Source organism: Pristiophorus japonicus, chromosome 2 (assembly GCF_044704955.1).
Source record: "Pristiophorus japonicus isolate sPriJap1 chromosome 2, sPriJap1.hap1, whole genome shotgun sequence".
NCBI classification, from domain to species: domain Eukaryota; kingdom Metazoa; phylum Chordata; class Chondrichthyes; family Pristiophoridae; genus Pristiophorus; species Pristiophorus japonicus.
Window position 1 is genome coordinate 51,778,604 of NC_091978.1, and position 18,598 is coordinate 51,797,201.

General features: G+C 47.1%; 1 protein-coding gene across 1 annotated transcript; it reads right to left on the bottom strand.

Moving 5' to 3' along the window:
- Positions 1-2,202: 2,202 nt before the first annotated feature.
- On the bottom strand, positions 2,203-10,550 carry LOC139238317 (zinc finger protein 585A-like). Its single transcript, XM_070867472.1, has 3 exons — positions 10,495-10,550; positions 8,676-9,863; positions 2,203-3,296 (listed from the first exon to the last, which is right to left on the bottom strand). Exons 2-3 carry the CDS (start codon positions 9,512-9,514, stop codon positions 2,369-2,371), a joined length of 1,767 nt encoding a protein of 588 aa, XP_070723573.1. The 5' UTR covers positions 9,515-9,863; positions 10,495-10,550; the 3' UTR covers positions 2,203-2,368.
- Positions 10,551-18,598: the final 8,048 nt, after the last annotated feature.

Sequence of the window (18,598 nt, forward strand, 5' to 3'; positions counted from 1 at the left end):
TTCCAACCCGAAAAGGACCTATTTATCCCGACGCTCTGCTTTCTGTTCGCCAGCCAATTCTCTATCCATGCTAATACATATCCTCTGACTCCGCGTACCTCTATCTTCTGCAGTAACCTTTTGTGTGGCACCTTATCGAATGCCTTTTGGAAATCTAAATACACCACATTCATCGGTACACCTCTATCCACCATGCTCGTTATATCCTCAAAGAATTCCAGTAAATTAGTTAAACATGATTTCCCCTTCATGAATCCATGCTGCGTCTGCTTGATTGCACTATTCCTATCTAGATGTTCCACTATTTCTTCCTTAATGATTGTTTCAAGCATTTTCCCCACTACAGATGTTAAACTAACCGGCCTATAGTTATCTGCCTTTTGTCTGCCCCCTTTTTTAAACAGAGGCGTTAACATTAGCTGCTTTCCAATCCGCTGGTACCTCCCCAGAGCCCAGAGAATTTTGGTAGATTATAACGAATGCATCTGCTATAACTTCCGCCATCTCTTTTAATACCCTGGGATGCATTTCATCAGGACCATGGGACTTGTCTACCTTGAGTCCCATTAGCCTGTCCAGCACTACCCCCTGAAGGTTGTAAAGTGTCTAAACAAAAGATGAGATGCTGTTCCTCGAACTTCCGTTGAGCTTCGTTGGAATAGTGCAGGAATCTTCTAACTCCGGCCATTACCATTTAAATTTAGCCCATCATCCCTTTTGTCTCTCTAATCTCTGCTGCTTTCACCCTATCACAGACCTTCCCCTCCACCTTTCAGTGCTTCTTAAGAATGTGTTCTTTTCAAACATTTGCCAGTTCCGACGAAGGGTCATCGACCTGAAATGTTAACTCTGCTTTTCTCTCCACAGTTGCTGCCTGACCCACAGATTTCCACCAGTTCCTTAATAATGGATTCCAGCATTTTCCTGCTGACTGATGTCCGGCTACCTAGCCTGTTTTTTCTCTCTTTCTTGAATAGCAGGGTTACATTTGGTATCTTCCCATCCACTGGGACCGTTCTAGAATCTAGGGAATTTTGTAAGATCACAAGGTACAGGTAATATTCAGAGGTGCCAGGTATCAGGAGCAGTATCGAGAAGTGCCTCGTATCCAGAGCCGCCAGATATCAGGAGCAGTATCCAGAGATGCCAGGTATCGGAAGCAATATCGAGGGTTAAATACAGAATAAAACTCCTTCAACACGAGGAGTGTTAAACTCACTTTCTATGGTGGGCCTGATCTGATATTCTGGCACTTGGCATGGCCCACATTCAGCAAAAGTTATTAAAATAGGAAAAGATGAAGATGAACTATGTCAGTCCTTTCTTACATTTAGATTTTATTCACTGCTATTACTGCTCCTGATACCTGGCACCTCTCGATACTGCTCCCGATACCTGAACCTCTGGATCCTGCTCCTGATACCTGACACCTCCGGATACCTGGCACCTCTGGATATTGCTCCTGATACCTGGCATTTCTGGATACTTGGCACCTTTGGATACTGCTCCTGATACCGGGCACCTCTTGAACCACTGCATCAAAATTGGGAACAAATGACTGGGCTGAGGCCCATCTTGGATAAAAACATGAGGACCACTGTGGCTGTAGTGTGCACCATCTACAGCAACAAGTCACCAAGGCTTCTCCAACAGCATCTTCCAAACCCACAACTTCCACCATGTAGAAGGACAAGGACAGCAGGTGCACGGGAACACTGACACCTCCAAGTTCCCCTCCAAGTCACGCAGCATCCTGACCTCAGCACTGTGGGAGCACCTTCACCACATACACTGCAGCACGGTTCAAGGAGGTAGCGGCTCACCGCCACCTTCTAAAGGGGCAATTAAGGATGAGCAATAAATGCTGGCTGGTTCACCCACATCCTGAGAATGAATAAATAATGAACACACTGAGTGAAAAATGAGCTGCAGAACTGCCGACACCGTCAGCTTTAAGGAGACGTTTCCCTTTGGAGATCGGATTGTCCATTGAGTTTTATTAAACTGATGTTAAAGTAACAATGCTGCTTTGCCACATGACAATAACAGTTTATCAGAATATTTCCCATAGCTTGAAATCTTTGTAGATCCATCTATTAAAAAGTTGTGGGAACTCCATTCTAAGACGGATTCCACTCAGTTCATACCAACTCCTCAATCAGCTCGTCTAATCATTGAGATATCAAGGACTAGGCACATGTGTTTAAAAGAAAGCTGATTTATTTGACATTTATACAGAATATCATACTGTAGCCCAATTATAGGAGTTATTAACATCGGCAGAAACAAACCCCAACTGCCAGAATGAACATGGGTAAGTCTTGGATGTGATTAACAGCAGCAATATCAGCAGAAACCAACCCTGCAGTCACTTGTGAAGTTGTTGGTGTGTCAGCAGGTGGGATGACTGAGTGAATCCCTTCCCACACATGGAGCAGGTGAACGGCCTCTCCCCAGTGTGAACTCGCTGGTGTGTCAGCAGGTGTTGTGACTGAGTGAATCTCTTCCCACACTCAGAGCAGGTGAACGGCCTCTCCCCAGTGTGAAGTCTCTGGTGTCTCTGGAGGCCGGATGACTGCGTGAAACCCTTCCCACATTCAAAGCAAGTAAAAGGCCTCTCCCGTGTGTGAACGCTCTGGTGTGCCAGCAGGTTGGATGAATTAGTGAATCCCTTCCCACACACAGAGCAGGTGAATGGTCTCGCCCCGGTGTGAACTCGTTGGTGTTTCTGGAGGCCGGATGACTGCGTGAAACCCTTCCCACATTTGGAGCAAGTGAAAGACCTCTCCCCAGTATGAACGCGCTGGTGTGTCAACAGGTTGGATGATTGAGTAAATCCCTTCCCACACTCAGAGCAGATAAATGGCCTCTCCCCAGTGTGAACTCGCTGGTGTTTCCGGAGACAAACTAACAGAGCGAATCCCTTCCCACAGATGGAACAGGTGAATGGTCTCTCCCCTGTGTGAACTTGCTGGTGTGTCAGCAGGTTGGATAACCAAGCGAATCTCTTCCCACACACGGAGCAGGTGAACGGCCTCTCCCCAGTGTGAACTCGCTGGTGTGCCAGCAGGGCAGCTGACTGAGTAAATCCCTTCCCACACACGGAACAGGTGAACGGCCTCTCCCCAGTGTGACTGCGTCGATGAATTTCCAGCTCAGATGGGTAACTGAATCCCTTCCCACAGTCCCCACATTTCCATGGTTTCTCCATGGTGCTGGTGTCCTTGTGTCTCTCCAGGTTGGATGATCGGTTGATGCCTCGTCCACACACAGAACACGTGTATGGTTTCTCCCCACTGAATGGTGTGATGTTTTTCAGGTTGTGTAACTGGTTAAAGCTCGTTCCACAGTAAGTGCACTGGAACACTCTCACTCAGGTGTGAGAGTCTCAGTGCTTTCCCAGTTATCCTGTAAAATGTGTTTACAAAATATATCACTGTAAGTAAAGGATAAACATTCAGAACAGGCAATTCTAGTTTCTATGGAACATTCTTTCCTCTCTTGTTCCCCAAAGCTGTAAATCCCTGTCCCACACACTCTCCCTCCTTCATGTGCTGAAATCCAAACCCATCGCATCATCTCCAAATGTTTCCCTACATAAACTGTAATCTCAGACCCACAGGAGCGGCAGGAAGAGATTTAAACAGTGGCAGCGGCGGCGAGAAAAATCCAGGTGTGACATCACAGGATTGTGGTACAAAAGCAAAATACTGCAGATGCTGGAATCTGAAATAAAAACAGAAATACTCAGCATGTCAGGCAGCATCTGTGGAAAGAGAAACAGAGTTAACGTTTCAGGGTGCTGACCTTTCCCCAAAACTGGTTTCACCAGCAGTCTCGTCTGCCTGATCGTGGCTGAGATGTGACAAGTGTTGAGTGGCGAGAGATTGTGACGGAGGTGCGGCGAATGAGGGTACGGGGTCCAGAAGAGCCGAGGGCCCAGGGGCAGCACGGGCCAGCCCACACTGCGAGGTCCGTGCAGCAAAGCAGATCTCTAGTCATCCTGGTTTACCCTTGCCACTGAATAAAGACCGAGCTCTGTTAAGCCGGTATGGTGCTGGGGTGCAACAGTCACCACATGTTAAAAAAATCCAAACACAGGCATCTTCCATGCAAATTAATTGGAGGAGTTCAGGATTGGAACATCGGGTCCTTTATTGAAACATCCATGAACTCAGTACTTTTTGTGTGGAAGCAAGTCATCCTCGTTGGAGGGACCGTCTGTGATGACGTCTGCCTGATGGTAGATTGACTGTTTGTGCAGAGTCCGGCATAGCGACCCCTCTCGGTCGCCAAGGGTAATAACCGCGCGTGCCCAGAGGACACCAGACGCCCGCTCCCCCCACACCGGAACCTGTGGTGTGGAGTCGGCGCAGCGACTTCCGGGGAAAGGCGTTTGTGTCCGTTAAAGAGTCGCGATTGGTGACACAAACTGAGTTTTCTCCGCTCCGAATCAGTAGCGAATCGCGCGGGGGGAGGGGGGAGAATAAAAGGAAATGGAAACCTGAGAGTCCCCCCATCCGGGTCCCGAGCGGAGCTTCTTCAGTTTGGCGGCAGCGCTCAAGGGACACGTGACCGTGACCACGGCCTGATTGACGGGAGCTTTCGACAAATAGGGGGCAAGACTGGAGGAGCGAGCTGTCGGCGGGTCCTCCAACCAATCGGGGAACCCGAGAGGCGGGACTTGTTCTGGTGATTGTGTGATCCGCAGGGCAGCGACTTTCTGCAGTCCCTTGTTCAGGGCCTGGGACCCAGGGGAGGCAGTGGGCCTTTGTTCCCCTTTTTGGCAGGCCACATAGTTCGAATGCCAGACACGAGACTCCCAAAGCAAGCGCGCTACTCGGAACGACTTCACGGCAAACGAGCCAAAGGTGGTCAGAGGAAACATTACAAGGACACCCTCAAAGCTTCCCTGCTAAAGTGCAACATCCCCACTGACACCTGGGAGTCCCTGGCCAAAAACCGCCCTAAATGGAGGAAGTGCATCTGAGCACCTCGAGTGTCGTTGCCAAGAGCATGCAGAAATCAAGTGCAGGCAGCGGAAAGATTGTGCGGCAAACCAGTACCACCCACCCCTTCCCTCAACGACTATCTGTCCCACCTGTGATTCTCGTATTGGACTGTTCAGCCACCTAAGAACTCATGTTAAGAGTGGAAGCAAGTCTTCCTCGATTCTGAGGGACTGCCTATGATGATATTGGAGACAAGGTTCTTTGTTTCACAACCCATTGGCTAAGATTCTAAGCACCAGCTGTGGCTCAGTTGATAGCACTGTTGCCTCTGAGTCAGAAGGTTGTGGGTTCATAAGAACAGGAGTAGGCCATACGGACCCTGGAGGTTGCTCTGCCATTCAATAAGATCATGGCTGATCATCGACCTCAAATCCACTTTCCTGCCCGATCTCCATATCCCTCGATTCCCCTAGACTCCAAAAATCTATATCTCAGCTTTGAAGACACCGCACCCACAGCCCTCTGGGGCAGAGAATTCCAAAGATTCACAACCCTCAGTGAAGAAATTCCTCCTCATCTCTGTCTTAAATGACCGACCTCTTATCCTGAGCCTGTGCCTGAGAATATTTCTAGACACTCCAGCCAGGGAAACAACTTTTCAGCATCTACCCTGTCAATCCTCTTCAGAATCTTAAATGTTTCAATGAGATCACCATTCTTCTAAACTCCAGAGTATAGATCCATTCTACACAATTTATCATCATAAGACAGGCCTCTCATCCCAGGAATCAATCTAATGAACCCTTGTTGCACTGCCTCCAAGGCAAGTATATTCTTCCTTAGATAAGGAGACCAAACCCATGCACAATATTCCAGGTGTGGTCTCACCAAGGCCCTGTACAATTGTAGCAAGACTTCCTTACTCTTATACTCCAACCCCCATTCAATAAAGGCCAACATGCCATTTGCCTTCCTTATTGCTTGCTGTACCTGCATGCTAGCTTTCTGTTTTTCTTGCACGAGGACACCCAAATCTCTCTGAATACCAGCACTTAAAAGTTTCTCACCATTTTTGTTAAAAATTCTGTTTTTCTATTCTTTCTGCATGTTCCTACATTATACTCCAGCTGCCACCTTACTGCCCACTCACTCACTTAGTCTATCTATATCCCTTTGCACACGCTTTGTTTTCACAGCTTACTTCGTATCTAGTTTTGTATCATCAGCAAACTTGGATACATTACACTCGTCACTTCATCTAGGTCATTAATACAGATTGTAAACAGCTGAGGCTCCAGCACTGGTCCTTGTGGAACCCCACTAGTCACAGTCTGCCAACCTGAAAAAGACCCGTTTATCCCTACTCTCTGTTTTCTGTCCATTAACCAATCTTCTATCCATGCGAGAGACCATCAGCGGCAGGTCAGGGCCATAAAAGGAGCGGCGAGCGGCGACCATAGGCAACGTTACGGCATACAACTTCAAGGTACAGCGTGAGCTGGTGCAGGAGGGCGACAGCAGCCAAGAGGGACGTCATCAAGGTTCAGGTTGGTGATTGGAGCGTCGGCAGGTACATCAGGAGCGGCAAGGTCGGGGCGAAGGAGCAGCGAGAGAATGTAGAGGGATGTGATCAGGACCCAGGAGAGGCGTGAGTTCGGGGCCGGAAAAGGCGAGGGCCCAGGGGCAACACGGACCAGCCCATACTGCGATATGTGTGCACACTAGGCCCGTACAGCAGAGCTGGTTTCCAGTCGTCTGGACTGGACCAAGATCTGGCTCTGTCAAACCCGTGTGGTGGCTGGTGTGCAACTGCCACCACACGTTAAAAAAATCCACGCACAGGCATGTTCCACTCTTCAATATGTAGTTTGGGATCTGGAATATTAGGTCCTTCATTGAAACACCTGTGAACTCATCCCTTTTTGGCGTGGAAGCAAGTCATCCTCGTTTCGAGAGACTGCCTATAATGATCCATGCCTCCAATCCCAGGAGCCCTTATCTTCTGTAATAACCTTTTATGTGGCACCTTTTATAAATCCAGAGACCAGAGCATAAAAATCTAGACTGACACTCTAGCACAGTACTGAGGGAGTACTGCGCCATCGGCGGTTCCGTCTTTCGGATGAGACATTAAACCGAGGCTCTGTCTGCTTTCTAAGGTGGATGTAAAAGATCCCGTGGCACTATTTCAGCCTGCAGGGTAGTTATCCCCAGTATCATGGCCAATATTAATTCCTCAATGAACATAACAAAAACAGATTTTCTGGTCATCACATTGCTGTGTGTGGGAGTTTGCTGTGCGCAAGTTAGCTACCGCGTTACCTACATTACAACGGTGACTATACTTCAAAAGTACTTAATTGACTGTAAGGTACTTTGGGATGTCTGGTGGTCATGAAAGATGCTATATAAATGCAATTCTTTCTTTTCTTTTAAAAAGAGATTTACAGGAAATGAGTGGAATTGAACAGCTGCTGGCACAATATCAGCGGGTGGGATACACCAGGGAATCCCTTTCCACTCACGATGTAGGTGAACTCTCCCCAGTGCGGGGGCCTTGGTGCGTCTTCAGCTCTGGGTGCTCGGAAAGCTCTTTTTAGTCAGAAAATTCGACAGGATGAGCGTGTTGGAAGCTGTCCTAATTTGAAAGGCATTTACCAATGATTCTAGAGGTTCTTAGAATTGGGATCTTTCTTTATTCTGCCCACTCGAGGAGTTAGATAACAGACTTCTGTGACCATAGAGCTAGGGTATTGGGTTATGATGTGTTTACTTATTTATCTTGCTGTCTCTACAATTTGAGTCTTGTGGTTTCAGACACCAGATAATCAAGCTCACAACAACAGATTGTCTTTCACTGACTTTATTAATAGCACTGCAACATACAGACAGTATAGTTACCTAATCAGGAGAGCAGAGATAATGCAGTGGATTCAGAGCTCTCCTCAAGTCTGTTCTCACAAGCTGTGGATATACTGGCAATATTAATAGTTAACTTGTTTACTACATTCATGATCTGACCCGGCTCAAACCATAACCACAAGAATATCTGAGCATTGTTCTGACTGTAATCACAAGGTAACACAGATACCATTTCCTTGTTTCACATCTCCATACAGAGACCAGCTCTTTACACATCCCTTCCATCCTCAATCAACATCAGTAAAACAGGTTGTCTGGTCATTATCACAATACTGTTTGCGGGAGCTTGCTTTGCGCAAATTGGCTGCTGTTTTTCCTACATTGGAACAGTAACTACACTTCAAAAGTACTTCCTTGTCTGCAGTGCACTTTGGGACGTCTTGAGGTTGTGAAAGGTACAATAAAAATGCAAGCCTTTTCCTTGGATAACAGCAATAGTTACACTGGGATAAATCTTCAGTCATTTTCTATTACAGGCTCTCTGGAAGATATGGGGAGCTGGAACTTGAGAGTAACCAAAGGTATGAGAACTGAGATAATCTATAGTTAGAAATGAGAAAAGGCCCAAAAATGGAGCAGTCTGTAACAGGACATCAATTAGTCTCTTATCTTGGAAGAAATAAATAATCGGCACACGGTGTGTTTAAAACAAAGTTGATTTATTCGACATTTATCGAGAATATTGAATTCCAGCCCAGTTATAGGGGTTAGTGACATCAGTGGAAACAAACCCTAACTGTCAGAATTAACATGGTTCAGTCCTGGATGGGAGTAACAGCAGAATCCAACCCCTGCAGTCACTTGTGAACTCGCTGGTGTTTCTGCAGATGGGATGATTGACTGAATCCCTTCGCACACATGGAGCAGGTGAATGGCTTCTCCCCAGTGTGAATTCGCTGGTGTCTCAGTAGGGTGGATGAATCAGTGAATCCTTTCCCACACAAAGAGCAGGTGAACGCCCTCTCTCCAGTGTGAACTCGCTGGTGTGTCAGCAGGTGGGATGACTGAATGAATCCCTTCCCACACACTGCGCAGGTGAACGGTCTCTCCCCAGTGTGTGCTCGATGGTGTGTCAGCAGGTGGGATGAATTAGCAAATCCCTTCCCACACACGGAGCAGATGAATGGCTTCTCCCCAGTGTGAGTGTGTTGGTGTGTCAGCAAATCTCTTGTGCTTTTAAAGCTCTTCCCACACTCAGAACATTTGAACGGTCTATTTTCAGTGTGAACAAGTTGGTGTTTCGTGAGGTTGGCTAATCGAGCAAATCCCTTCCCACACACAGTGCAGGTAAACGGCCTCTCTCCAGTATGAACTCGCTGGTGTTCAGTGAGGCTAGACGACTGCCCAAACCTCTTCCCGCAGTGAGAACAACTAAATGGTCTCTCTCCAGTGTGAATTCGCTGGTGGTCAGTGAGGTTAGATAACTGTCCAAATCTCTTCCCGCAGTGAGGACAACTGAACGGTCTCTCCCCAGTGTGAACTCGTTGGTGTGTCAGCAGGTGGGATGACTGAGTGAATCCCTTCCCACACACGGAGCAGGTGAACGGCCTTTCCCCAGTGTGACTGCGCCAATGAGTTTCCAGCCGGGACGGGGAACTGAATTCTTTCCCACAGTTCCCACATTTCCACGGTTTCTCCATGGTGCAGGTGTCCTTGTGACTCTCCAGGTTGACGATCAGTTGAAGCCTCGTCCACACACAGAACACATGTACGGTTTCTCCCCGCTGTGAATGGTGCAATGTTTTTTCAGGCTGTGTAACTGGTTAAAGCCTTTTCCACAGTCAGTGCACTGGAACACTCTCAATGGTGTGTGTGCCTCAGTGCTTTTCCACTCACACTGATGTTTGAAATCTTTTCCCACAGACAAACATTTCTCCTTCCACATTCAAAGGCCGATGATATTCAGGTCTTGATGAATCGAGTGACTGTCAGATCTTGAAGTGATGTTTGGTTTGAGTATTCATCTGTAAATCCTCCCCTTCTAACACCCTGTAAAAGGAGTTTACAAAAGTCATCACTAAGTACAGGATAGAAATTCAGAACAGACAATTCTAGTTTCTGTGGAACAGTCTTTACTCTCTTGTTCCCCAAAACTATAAATCCCCGTCCTACACACTCTCACTGCTCTTTGTGCTGAAATCCAAACCCATCGCACCATCTCCATTATTTCTTTCCTCCACTCCCAGTTTACTCCCTCCCTCCTTCCCCCTTCACTCTGGTTGGGTTCAGTTCTACACCCGCTGTGTGCAGAGTGAGAATAAAATCAATGAGGCAATGATTTTCCCTGCTGGTCACTGAGACCCTGAAGCCCCGCCCACTCTTTGTTCCTGGCCAAGATGGCCACGCATGCGCCGTTATCCCGCCCTGCAGAAGATGGCGGCCAGTGACCCCGGCCCGTCACTGCGGGGCAAACACGGGATCTGTGGGCTCTCACTCGGAGACAGTATTTATGGGGCTTCCCTGCCCACTCGCGGCTTCAATTCCTCCTTCTGTCCCCGGGAGAAAGACTCAACGCTGCCGCCCCGCAGCTGAACGGACCTCGGCCCTGGCAGTTATTCGCGTCTAAGGCTGCTCCCGTCTTTATAAACCCGCCTTATGTTTTATTGTCATCCTCTCCTACCGATCCTGCTCTGTTCCCACCGCCATCTTCTTCCATGCGGCCCGGAACCAGGCGCCTGCGCACTGGGTCCCTGTCATTCCGATAGGGCGTATTCTCAACCGCGCAGCATTCCGGGTACGAATTACCGCCATTGACGGTGTGAAGAAATTCCTGACAATGATTACATGCGTATCAGCGGCCTGTCCTCTAACGTATACTATAGGTCTTGGATGAATGGAGCGGCGGAGGAGCAGAGAGGCGCATTTGGACCATGTATTAAAAATATATTAAAAAATAACTTGGCCGTTGACCTCTGCACCTCGATGACATCACAGTCACTTTGAGACCGGGTACTCTAGAGATCAGTGATGGACGTGAGGACTGTGGATCGGGTGATAAAACAGGGGTTGGATTCAGGATCTTACGGTCAGGGGTCAGACCCGGGATTCCAGTTAGGTGCTAGGTTTAGGGTTGGGGTACCAAGGTTAGGAGAAGCATTCTGGAAGTATGGAGTGCTGGGACTTGTCCATGAGGGTAACCAAATTTACGAGAACTGAAATAATCGAGAGTAAGACAGAAGAAAAGGCCCAAAAGTGGAACAATCGGTAGCGGGAAATCCATTAGTCTCATCTTGCAGAAACATAGAAAATAGGTGCAGGAGCAGACCATTCAGCCCTTCTAGCCTGCACCGCCATTCAATGAGTTCATGGCTGAACATGAAACTTCAGTACCTCCTTCCTGCTTTCTCGCCATACCCCTTGATCCCCCGAGTAGTAAGGACTTCATCTAACTCCCTTTTGAATATATTTAGTGAATTGGCCTCAACTACTTTCTGTGGTAGAGAATTCCACAGGTTCACCACTCTCTGGGTGAAGAAGTTTCTCCTCATCTCGGTCCTAAATGGCTTACCCCTTATCCTTAGACTGTGACCCCTGGTTCTGGACTTCCCCAACATTGGGAACATTCTTCCTGCATCTAACCTGTCTAAACCCGTTAGAATTTTAAACGTTTCTATGAGGTCCCCTCTCATTCTTCTGAACTCCAGTGAATACAAGCCCAGTTGATCCAGTCTTTCTTGATAGGTCAGTCCCACCATCCTGGGAATCAGTCTGGTAAATCTTCGCTGCACTCCCTCAATAGCAAGAATGTCCTTCCTCAAGTTAGGAGACCAAAACTGTACACAATACTCCAGGTGTGGCCTCACCAATGCCCTGTACAACTGTAGCAACACCTCCCTGCCCCTGTACTCAAATCCCCTCGCTATGAAGGCCAACATGCCATTTGCTTTCTTAACCGCCCGCTGTACCTGCATGCCAACCTTCAATGACTGATGTACCATGACACCCAGGTCTCGTTGCACCTTCCCGTTTCCTAATCTGTCATCATTCAGATAATAGTCTGTCTCTCTGTTTTTACCACCAAAGTGGATAACCTCACATTTATCCACATTTATACTTCATCTGCCATGCATTTGCCCACTCACCTAACCTATCCAAGTCACTCTGCAGCCTCATAGCATCCTCCTCGCAGCTCACACTGCCACCCAACTTAGTGTCATCCGCAAATTTGGAGATACTACATTTAATCCCCTCGTCTAAATCATTAATGTACAATGTAAACAGCTGGGGCCCCAGCACAGAACCTTGCGGTACCCCACTAGTCACTGCCTGCCATTCTGAAAAGTACCCATTTACTCCAACTCTTTGCTTCCTGTCTGACAACCAGTTCTCAATCCACGTCAGCACACTACCCCCAATCCCATGTGCTTTAACTTTGCACATTAATCTCTTGTGTGGGACCTTGTCGAAAGCCTTCTGAAAGTCCAAATATACCACATCAACTGGTTCTCCTTTGTCCACTTTACTGGAAACATCCTCAAAAAATTCCAGAAGATTTGTCAAGCATGATTTCCCATTCACAAATCCATGCTGACTTGGACCTATCATGTCACCATTTTCCAAATGCGCTGCTATGACATCCTTAATAATTGATTCCATCATTTTACCCACTACTGAGGTCAGGCTGACCGTTCTATAATTCCGTTTTCTCTCTCCCTCCTTTTTTAAAAAGTGGGGTTACATTGGCTACCCTCCACTCGATAGGAACTGATCCAGAGTCAATGGAATGTTGGAAAATGACTGTCAATGCATCCGCTATTTCCAAGGCCACCTCCTTAAGTACTCTGGGATGCAGTCCATCAGGCCCTGGGGATTTATCGGCCTTCAATCCCATCAATTTCCCCAACACAATTTCCCGACTAATAAAGATTTCCCTCAGTTCCTCCTCCTTACTAGACCCTCTGACCCCTTTTATATCCGGAAGGTTGTTTGTGTCCTCCTTAGTGAATACCGAACCAAAGTACTTGTTCAATTGGTCTGCCATTTCTTTGTTCCCCGTTATGACTTCCCCTGATTCTGACCGCAGGGGACCTAAGTTTGTCTTTACTAACCTTTTTCTCTTTACATACCTATAGAAACTTTTGCAATCCACCTTAATGTTCCCTGCAAGCTTCTTCTCGTACTCCATTTTCTCTGCCCTAATCAAACCCTTCATCCTCCTCTGCTGACTTCTAAATTTCTCCCAGTCCCCGGGTTCACTGCTATTTCTGGCCAATTTGTATGCCACTTCCTTGGCTTTAATACTATCCCTGATTTTCCTTGATAGCCACGGTTGAGCCACCTTCCCTTTTTTATTTTTACGCCAGACAGGAATGTACAATTGTTGTAATTCATCCATGCGGTCTCTAAATGTCTGCCATTGCCCATCCACAGTCAACCCCTTAAGTATCATTCGCCAATCTATCCTAGCCAATTCACGCCTCATACCTTCAAAGTTACCCTTCTTTAAGTTCTGGACCATGGTCTCTGAATTAACTGTATCATTCTCCATCCTAATGCAGAATTCCACAATATTATGGTCACTCTTTCCCAAGGGGCCTCGCACAATGAGATTGCTAATTAATCCTCTCTCATTACACAACACCCAGTCTAAGATGGCCTCCCCCCTAGTTGGTTCCTCGACATATTGGTCTAGAAAACTATCCCTTATGCACTCCAGGAAATCCTCCTCCACCGTATTGCTTCCAGTTTGGCTAGCCCAATCTATGTGCATATTAAAGTCACCCATTATATCATGGAAACAAACAAGGAATTGACACACTGCATTTAAAACAAAGCTGATTTATTTGGCAACTATCCAGAATCAACATCAATAAAACAGATTTTCTGGTCTTTTTTACACATTGCTGTTTGTGGGAGTTTGCTGTGCCCAAATTAGCTACCGCATTTCCTACATTACAACAGTGACTGCACTTCAAAAAAAGTACTTCATTGACTGTAAAGCGCTTTGGGACGTCCGGTGTTCGTGAAAGGCGCTATACAATGCAAGTATTTTCTTTTAATATTAAATTCCACCCCAGTTAGACGGATTATTAGAGGTGTTAATAATTCTAGCAAAAAAAATCCCAACTGTCAGAATAAACATAGTTCAGCCCTGGATGTGATTAACAGCAGCAAAAACACCAGAATCCAACTCTTGCTGATGTGATGTGAACTCGCTGGTGTTTCAGCAGGCTGGATGACTGGGAGAATCCCTTCGCACACATGGAGCAGATGAAAGGCCTCTCTCTCGTGAACACACTGGTGCGCCATAAGGTTGGATAAGTGCCTGAATCTCTTCCCGCAGTGAGAGCAACGAAACGGTCTCTCATCAGTGTGAACTCACTGGTATTGAATCAGACCCGCAGAGCGTTTAAAAGGTCTCTCTCCAGTGTGAACTCCACTGGTGTCTCACCAGCTCTACAGAACTTTTAAAATTGGACCCGCATTTAGAGCATTTAAATGGTCTCTCGTCACTGTGAACTTGCTTGGGTTTCATCAATCCCCCTGAACTTTTAAATCGGTTCCCACAGTCAGAGCATTTAAAAGGTTTCTCATCAGTGCCAATACGCTGGTGTTTAATCAGTCCCTCAGTGTTAAAATCTTTTCCCACAGTCAGAGCATTTAAAAGGCCTCTCATCAATGTGAACTCTATGGTGTTGAATCAGACCTGCCGAGCGTTTAAAACTGCTCCCGCAGTCCAAGCACAGAAAGGGTCTCTCCCCAATGTGAACTCGCTGGTGTGTCACCAGCTCTGCAGAGCTTTGAAAGCTGTTTCCACATTCAGAACATTTGAAAGTCTCTCGTCTGTGTGAACTCGCTTGTGTTTAATCAATCCCTCTGAACTTTAAAATCTGTTCTCACAGTCAGAGCATTTAAAAGGTCACTCATCAGTGTGAATGAGCTGGTGTTGAATCAGACCCGCAGAGCGATTAAAGCTGTTCCCACAGTCGGAGCATTTAAAAGGCCTCTCCCCAATGTGAACACGCTGGTGTTCAGTGCGACTGGATGAGTGCTTGAATCTCTTTTCGCAGTGAGAGTAACTGAATAGTCTCATGTCAGTGTGAACACACTGGTGACTAATCAGTCCCTCAGACCTTTTAAATCTGTTCCCAAAAAGAGAGCATTTAAAAGGTTTCTCATTCGTGTGAACTCTCTGGTGTCTCCTCAGGCGATGTGAACAAGTGAATCCCTTCCCACACATGGGGCAGGTGAACAGCCTCTTTCCGGTGTGACTGCATTGATGAGCTTCCAGCTGGGATGGGGAACAGAATCCCTTCCTACAGTTCCCACATTTACATGGTTTCTCTATGGTGTGGGTGTCCTTGTCTCTCTCCAGGTTGGATGATCAGTTGAAGCCTCGTCCACACACAGAACATGTGTACAGTTTCTCCCCGCTGTGAATGGTGCGATGTTTTTTCAGGCTGTGTAACTAGTTAAAGCTCTTTCCACAGTCAGTGCACTGGAACACTCTCACTTGGGTGTGTGTGTGTGTCTTGGTGCTTTTCCAGTCACACTGATGTTGGAAATCACACCAGACAACAATTCTCCTTCCACAATCAAAGGCCGATAATAAGGTGCCACATAAGAGGTTACTGCACAAGATAAAAGTTCATGGGGTTGGAGGTAATATATTAGAAACATAGACATAGAAACATAGAAAATAGGTGCAGGAGTAGGCCATTCAGCCCTTCTAGCCTGCACCGCCATTCAATGAGTTCATGGCTGAACATGCAACTTCAGTACCCCCTTCCTGCTTTCTCGCCACACCCCTTGATCCCCTTAGTAGTAAGGACTTCATCTAACTCCCTTTTGAATATATTTAGTGAATTGGCCTCAACTACTTTCTGTGGTAGAGAATTCCACAGGTTCACCACTCTCTGGGTGAAGAAGTTTCTCCTCATCTCGGTCCTAAATGGCTTACCCCTTATCCTTAGACTGTGACCCCTGGTTCTGGACTTCCCCAACATTGGGAACATTCTTCCTGCATCTAACCTGTCTAAACCCGTCAGAATTTTAAACGTTTCTATGAGGTCCCCTCTCATTCTTCTGAACTCCAGTGAATACAAGCCCAGTTGATCCAGTCTTTCTTGATAGGTCAGTCCCACCATCCCGGGAATCAGTCTGGTGAATCTTCGCTGCACTCCCTCAATAGCAAGAATGTCCTTCCACAAGTTAGGAGACCAAAACTGTACACAATACTCCAGGTGTGGCCTCACCAAGGCCCTGTACAACTGTAGTAACACCTCCCTGCCCCTGTACTCAAATCCCCTCGCTATGAAGGCCAACATGCCATTTGCTTTCTTAACCGCCTGCTGTACCTGCATACCAACCTTCAATGACTGATGTACCATGACACCCAGGTCTCGTTGCACCTCCCCTTTTCCTAACCTGTCACCATTCAGATAATAGTCTGTCTCTCTGTTTTTACCACCAAAGTGGATAACCTCACATTTATCCACATTATACTTCATCTGCCATGCATTTGCCCACTCACCTAACCTATCCAAGTCACTCTGCAGCCTCATAGCATCCTCCTCGCAGCTCACACTGCCACCCAACTTAGTGTCATCCGCAAATTTGGAGATACTACATTTAATCCCCTCGTCTAAATCATTAATGTACAATGTAAACAGCTGGGGCCCCAGCACAGTACCCCACTAGTCACTGCCTACCATTCTGAAAAGTACCCATTTACTCCTACTCTTTGCTTCCTGTCTGACAACTAGTTCTCAATCCACGTCAGCACACTACCCCCAATCCCATGTGCTTTAACTTTGCACATTAATCTCGTGTGTGAGACCTTGTCGAAAGCCTTCTGAAAGTCCAAATATACCACATCAACTGGTTCTCCCTTGTCCACTTTACTGGAAACATCCTCAAAAAATTCCAGAAGATTTGTCAAGCATGATTTCCCTTTCACAAATCCATGCTGACTTGGACCTATCATGTCACCTCTTTCCAAATGCGCTGCTATGACATCCTTAATAATTGATTCCATCATTTTACCCACTACTGAGGTCAGGCTGACCGGTCTATAATTCCCTGTTTTCTCTCTCCCTCCTTTTTTAAAAAGTGGAGTTACATTGGCTACCCTCCACTCGATAGGAACTGATCCAGAGTCAATGGAATGTTGGAAAATGACTGTCAATGCATCCGCTATTTCCAAGGCCACCTCCTTAAGTACTCTGGGATGCAGTCCATCAGGCCCTGGGGATTTAATCGGCCTTCAATCCCATTAATTTCCCGACTAATAAAGATTTCCCTCAGTTCCTCCTCCTTACTAGACCCTCTGACCCCTTTTATATCCGGAAGGTTGTTTGTGTCCTCCTTAATATTAGCATGGATAGCGGATTGGCTAACTAACAGAAAACAGAGTCGGGATAAATGGTTCATTCTCTGGTTGGCAACCAGTAACTAGTGGAGTGCTGCAGGGATCAATGCTGGCACCCCAACTATTTACAATTTACATTAACTATTATGTCTTGCATAAAGAATCTGATCAGATACTGTGAGCGCAAAGTAACGTGTGACCGTGGTCCTTTATTTAGGTCTCCAGAGTGCAACTCCAGCCTGTGAGGCCTCCTTATGTACAGGTGCTCCCAAGTGATTGTGGGATCCCTTGGAACACCAGGAGATAGGCCCTCTGGTGGTTAAACAAGGTAGTTACAGGTTTACATATATAACAACACTTCCCTCCTCCAGCCTCCCCCGCCAAAGTCAATAGTGTAACTATTTACAATGTGAGTCGATCTGGGGCCTTCCTTTCCCTGGTTGATTGTCTCTGTGCAAATGCTGGTTTTGGTGAGTCGTTTGTTGGGCCCTCGCTGGGCTGCTGCGCAGCTGGGCTTGCTAGGCTGCTGGGTGTGGTGAGGCCTGCTGGGCTGTTGCAGGTGGTGGATTCTGCTTTGTGGTCAACCGCTGGGTCGGTTGCCACTTGTGTGTGTGTTGGAGGGTCGAAAAAGGTAGAGTCTATTGTGGGTTGTTCTGGATAGTCCATGAATCTGCGTTTGATTTGGTCCAAGTGTTTCCTACAGGTGAGTCCATTTGAAAGTTTGACCAGAAACACCCTACTCCCCTCTTTGGCCACAACAGTACCGGGAAGCCACTTGGGACCTTGTTCATAATTTAATACAAATACAGGATCATTAATCTCAATTTTGCGCGACACATTTGCGCGATCATGATATGTATTCTGTTGAAGGCGCCTGCTCTCTACCTGTTCATGTAGATCAGGGTGGACTAACGAGAGCATTGTCTTGAGGGCCCTTTTCATGAGCAGTTCAGTGGGGGGGGAACCCCAGTGAGCAAGTGGGGTCTCAAGCGGTAACTAAGCAGGACTCGGGATAGGCGAGTCTGCAGTGAGCCTTCAGTTACCCTCTTCAAGCTCTGCTTGATTGTTTGCACTGCTCTCTCTGCCTGACTATTGGACGCTGGTTTGAATGGGGCAGAAGTGACATGTTTGATCCCAATGCGGGTCATGAACTCTTTGAAGTCGGCACTGGTGAAGCACGGCCCACTGTCACTCACAAGGACATCAGGCAGGCCGTGCGTGGCAAACATGGCCCGCAGGCTTTCAATGGTGGCAGCGGATATGCTTGCCAACATTATCTCACATTCAATCCATTTGGAGTACGCATCGACAACCACAAGGAACATTTTTCCCAAGAATGGGCCTGCATAGCCGACATAGACCCTGGACCACGGTTTGGAGGGCCAGGACCATAAACTTAGTGGCGCCTCCCTGG

Excerpts from the sequence above, each read along its gene's own strand:
- LOC139238317 (XM_070867472.1), bottom strand. The coding sequence starts at position 9,514 with ATGGAGAAACCGTGGAAATGTGGGAACTGTGGGAAAGAATTCAGTTCC. Across the intron at positions 3,297-8,675 it reads AAACACCAGCGAGTTCACAA|TGGGGAGAAACCATACACGT; the intron begins GTGACTGCAGGG and ends CACACCATTCAG.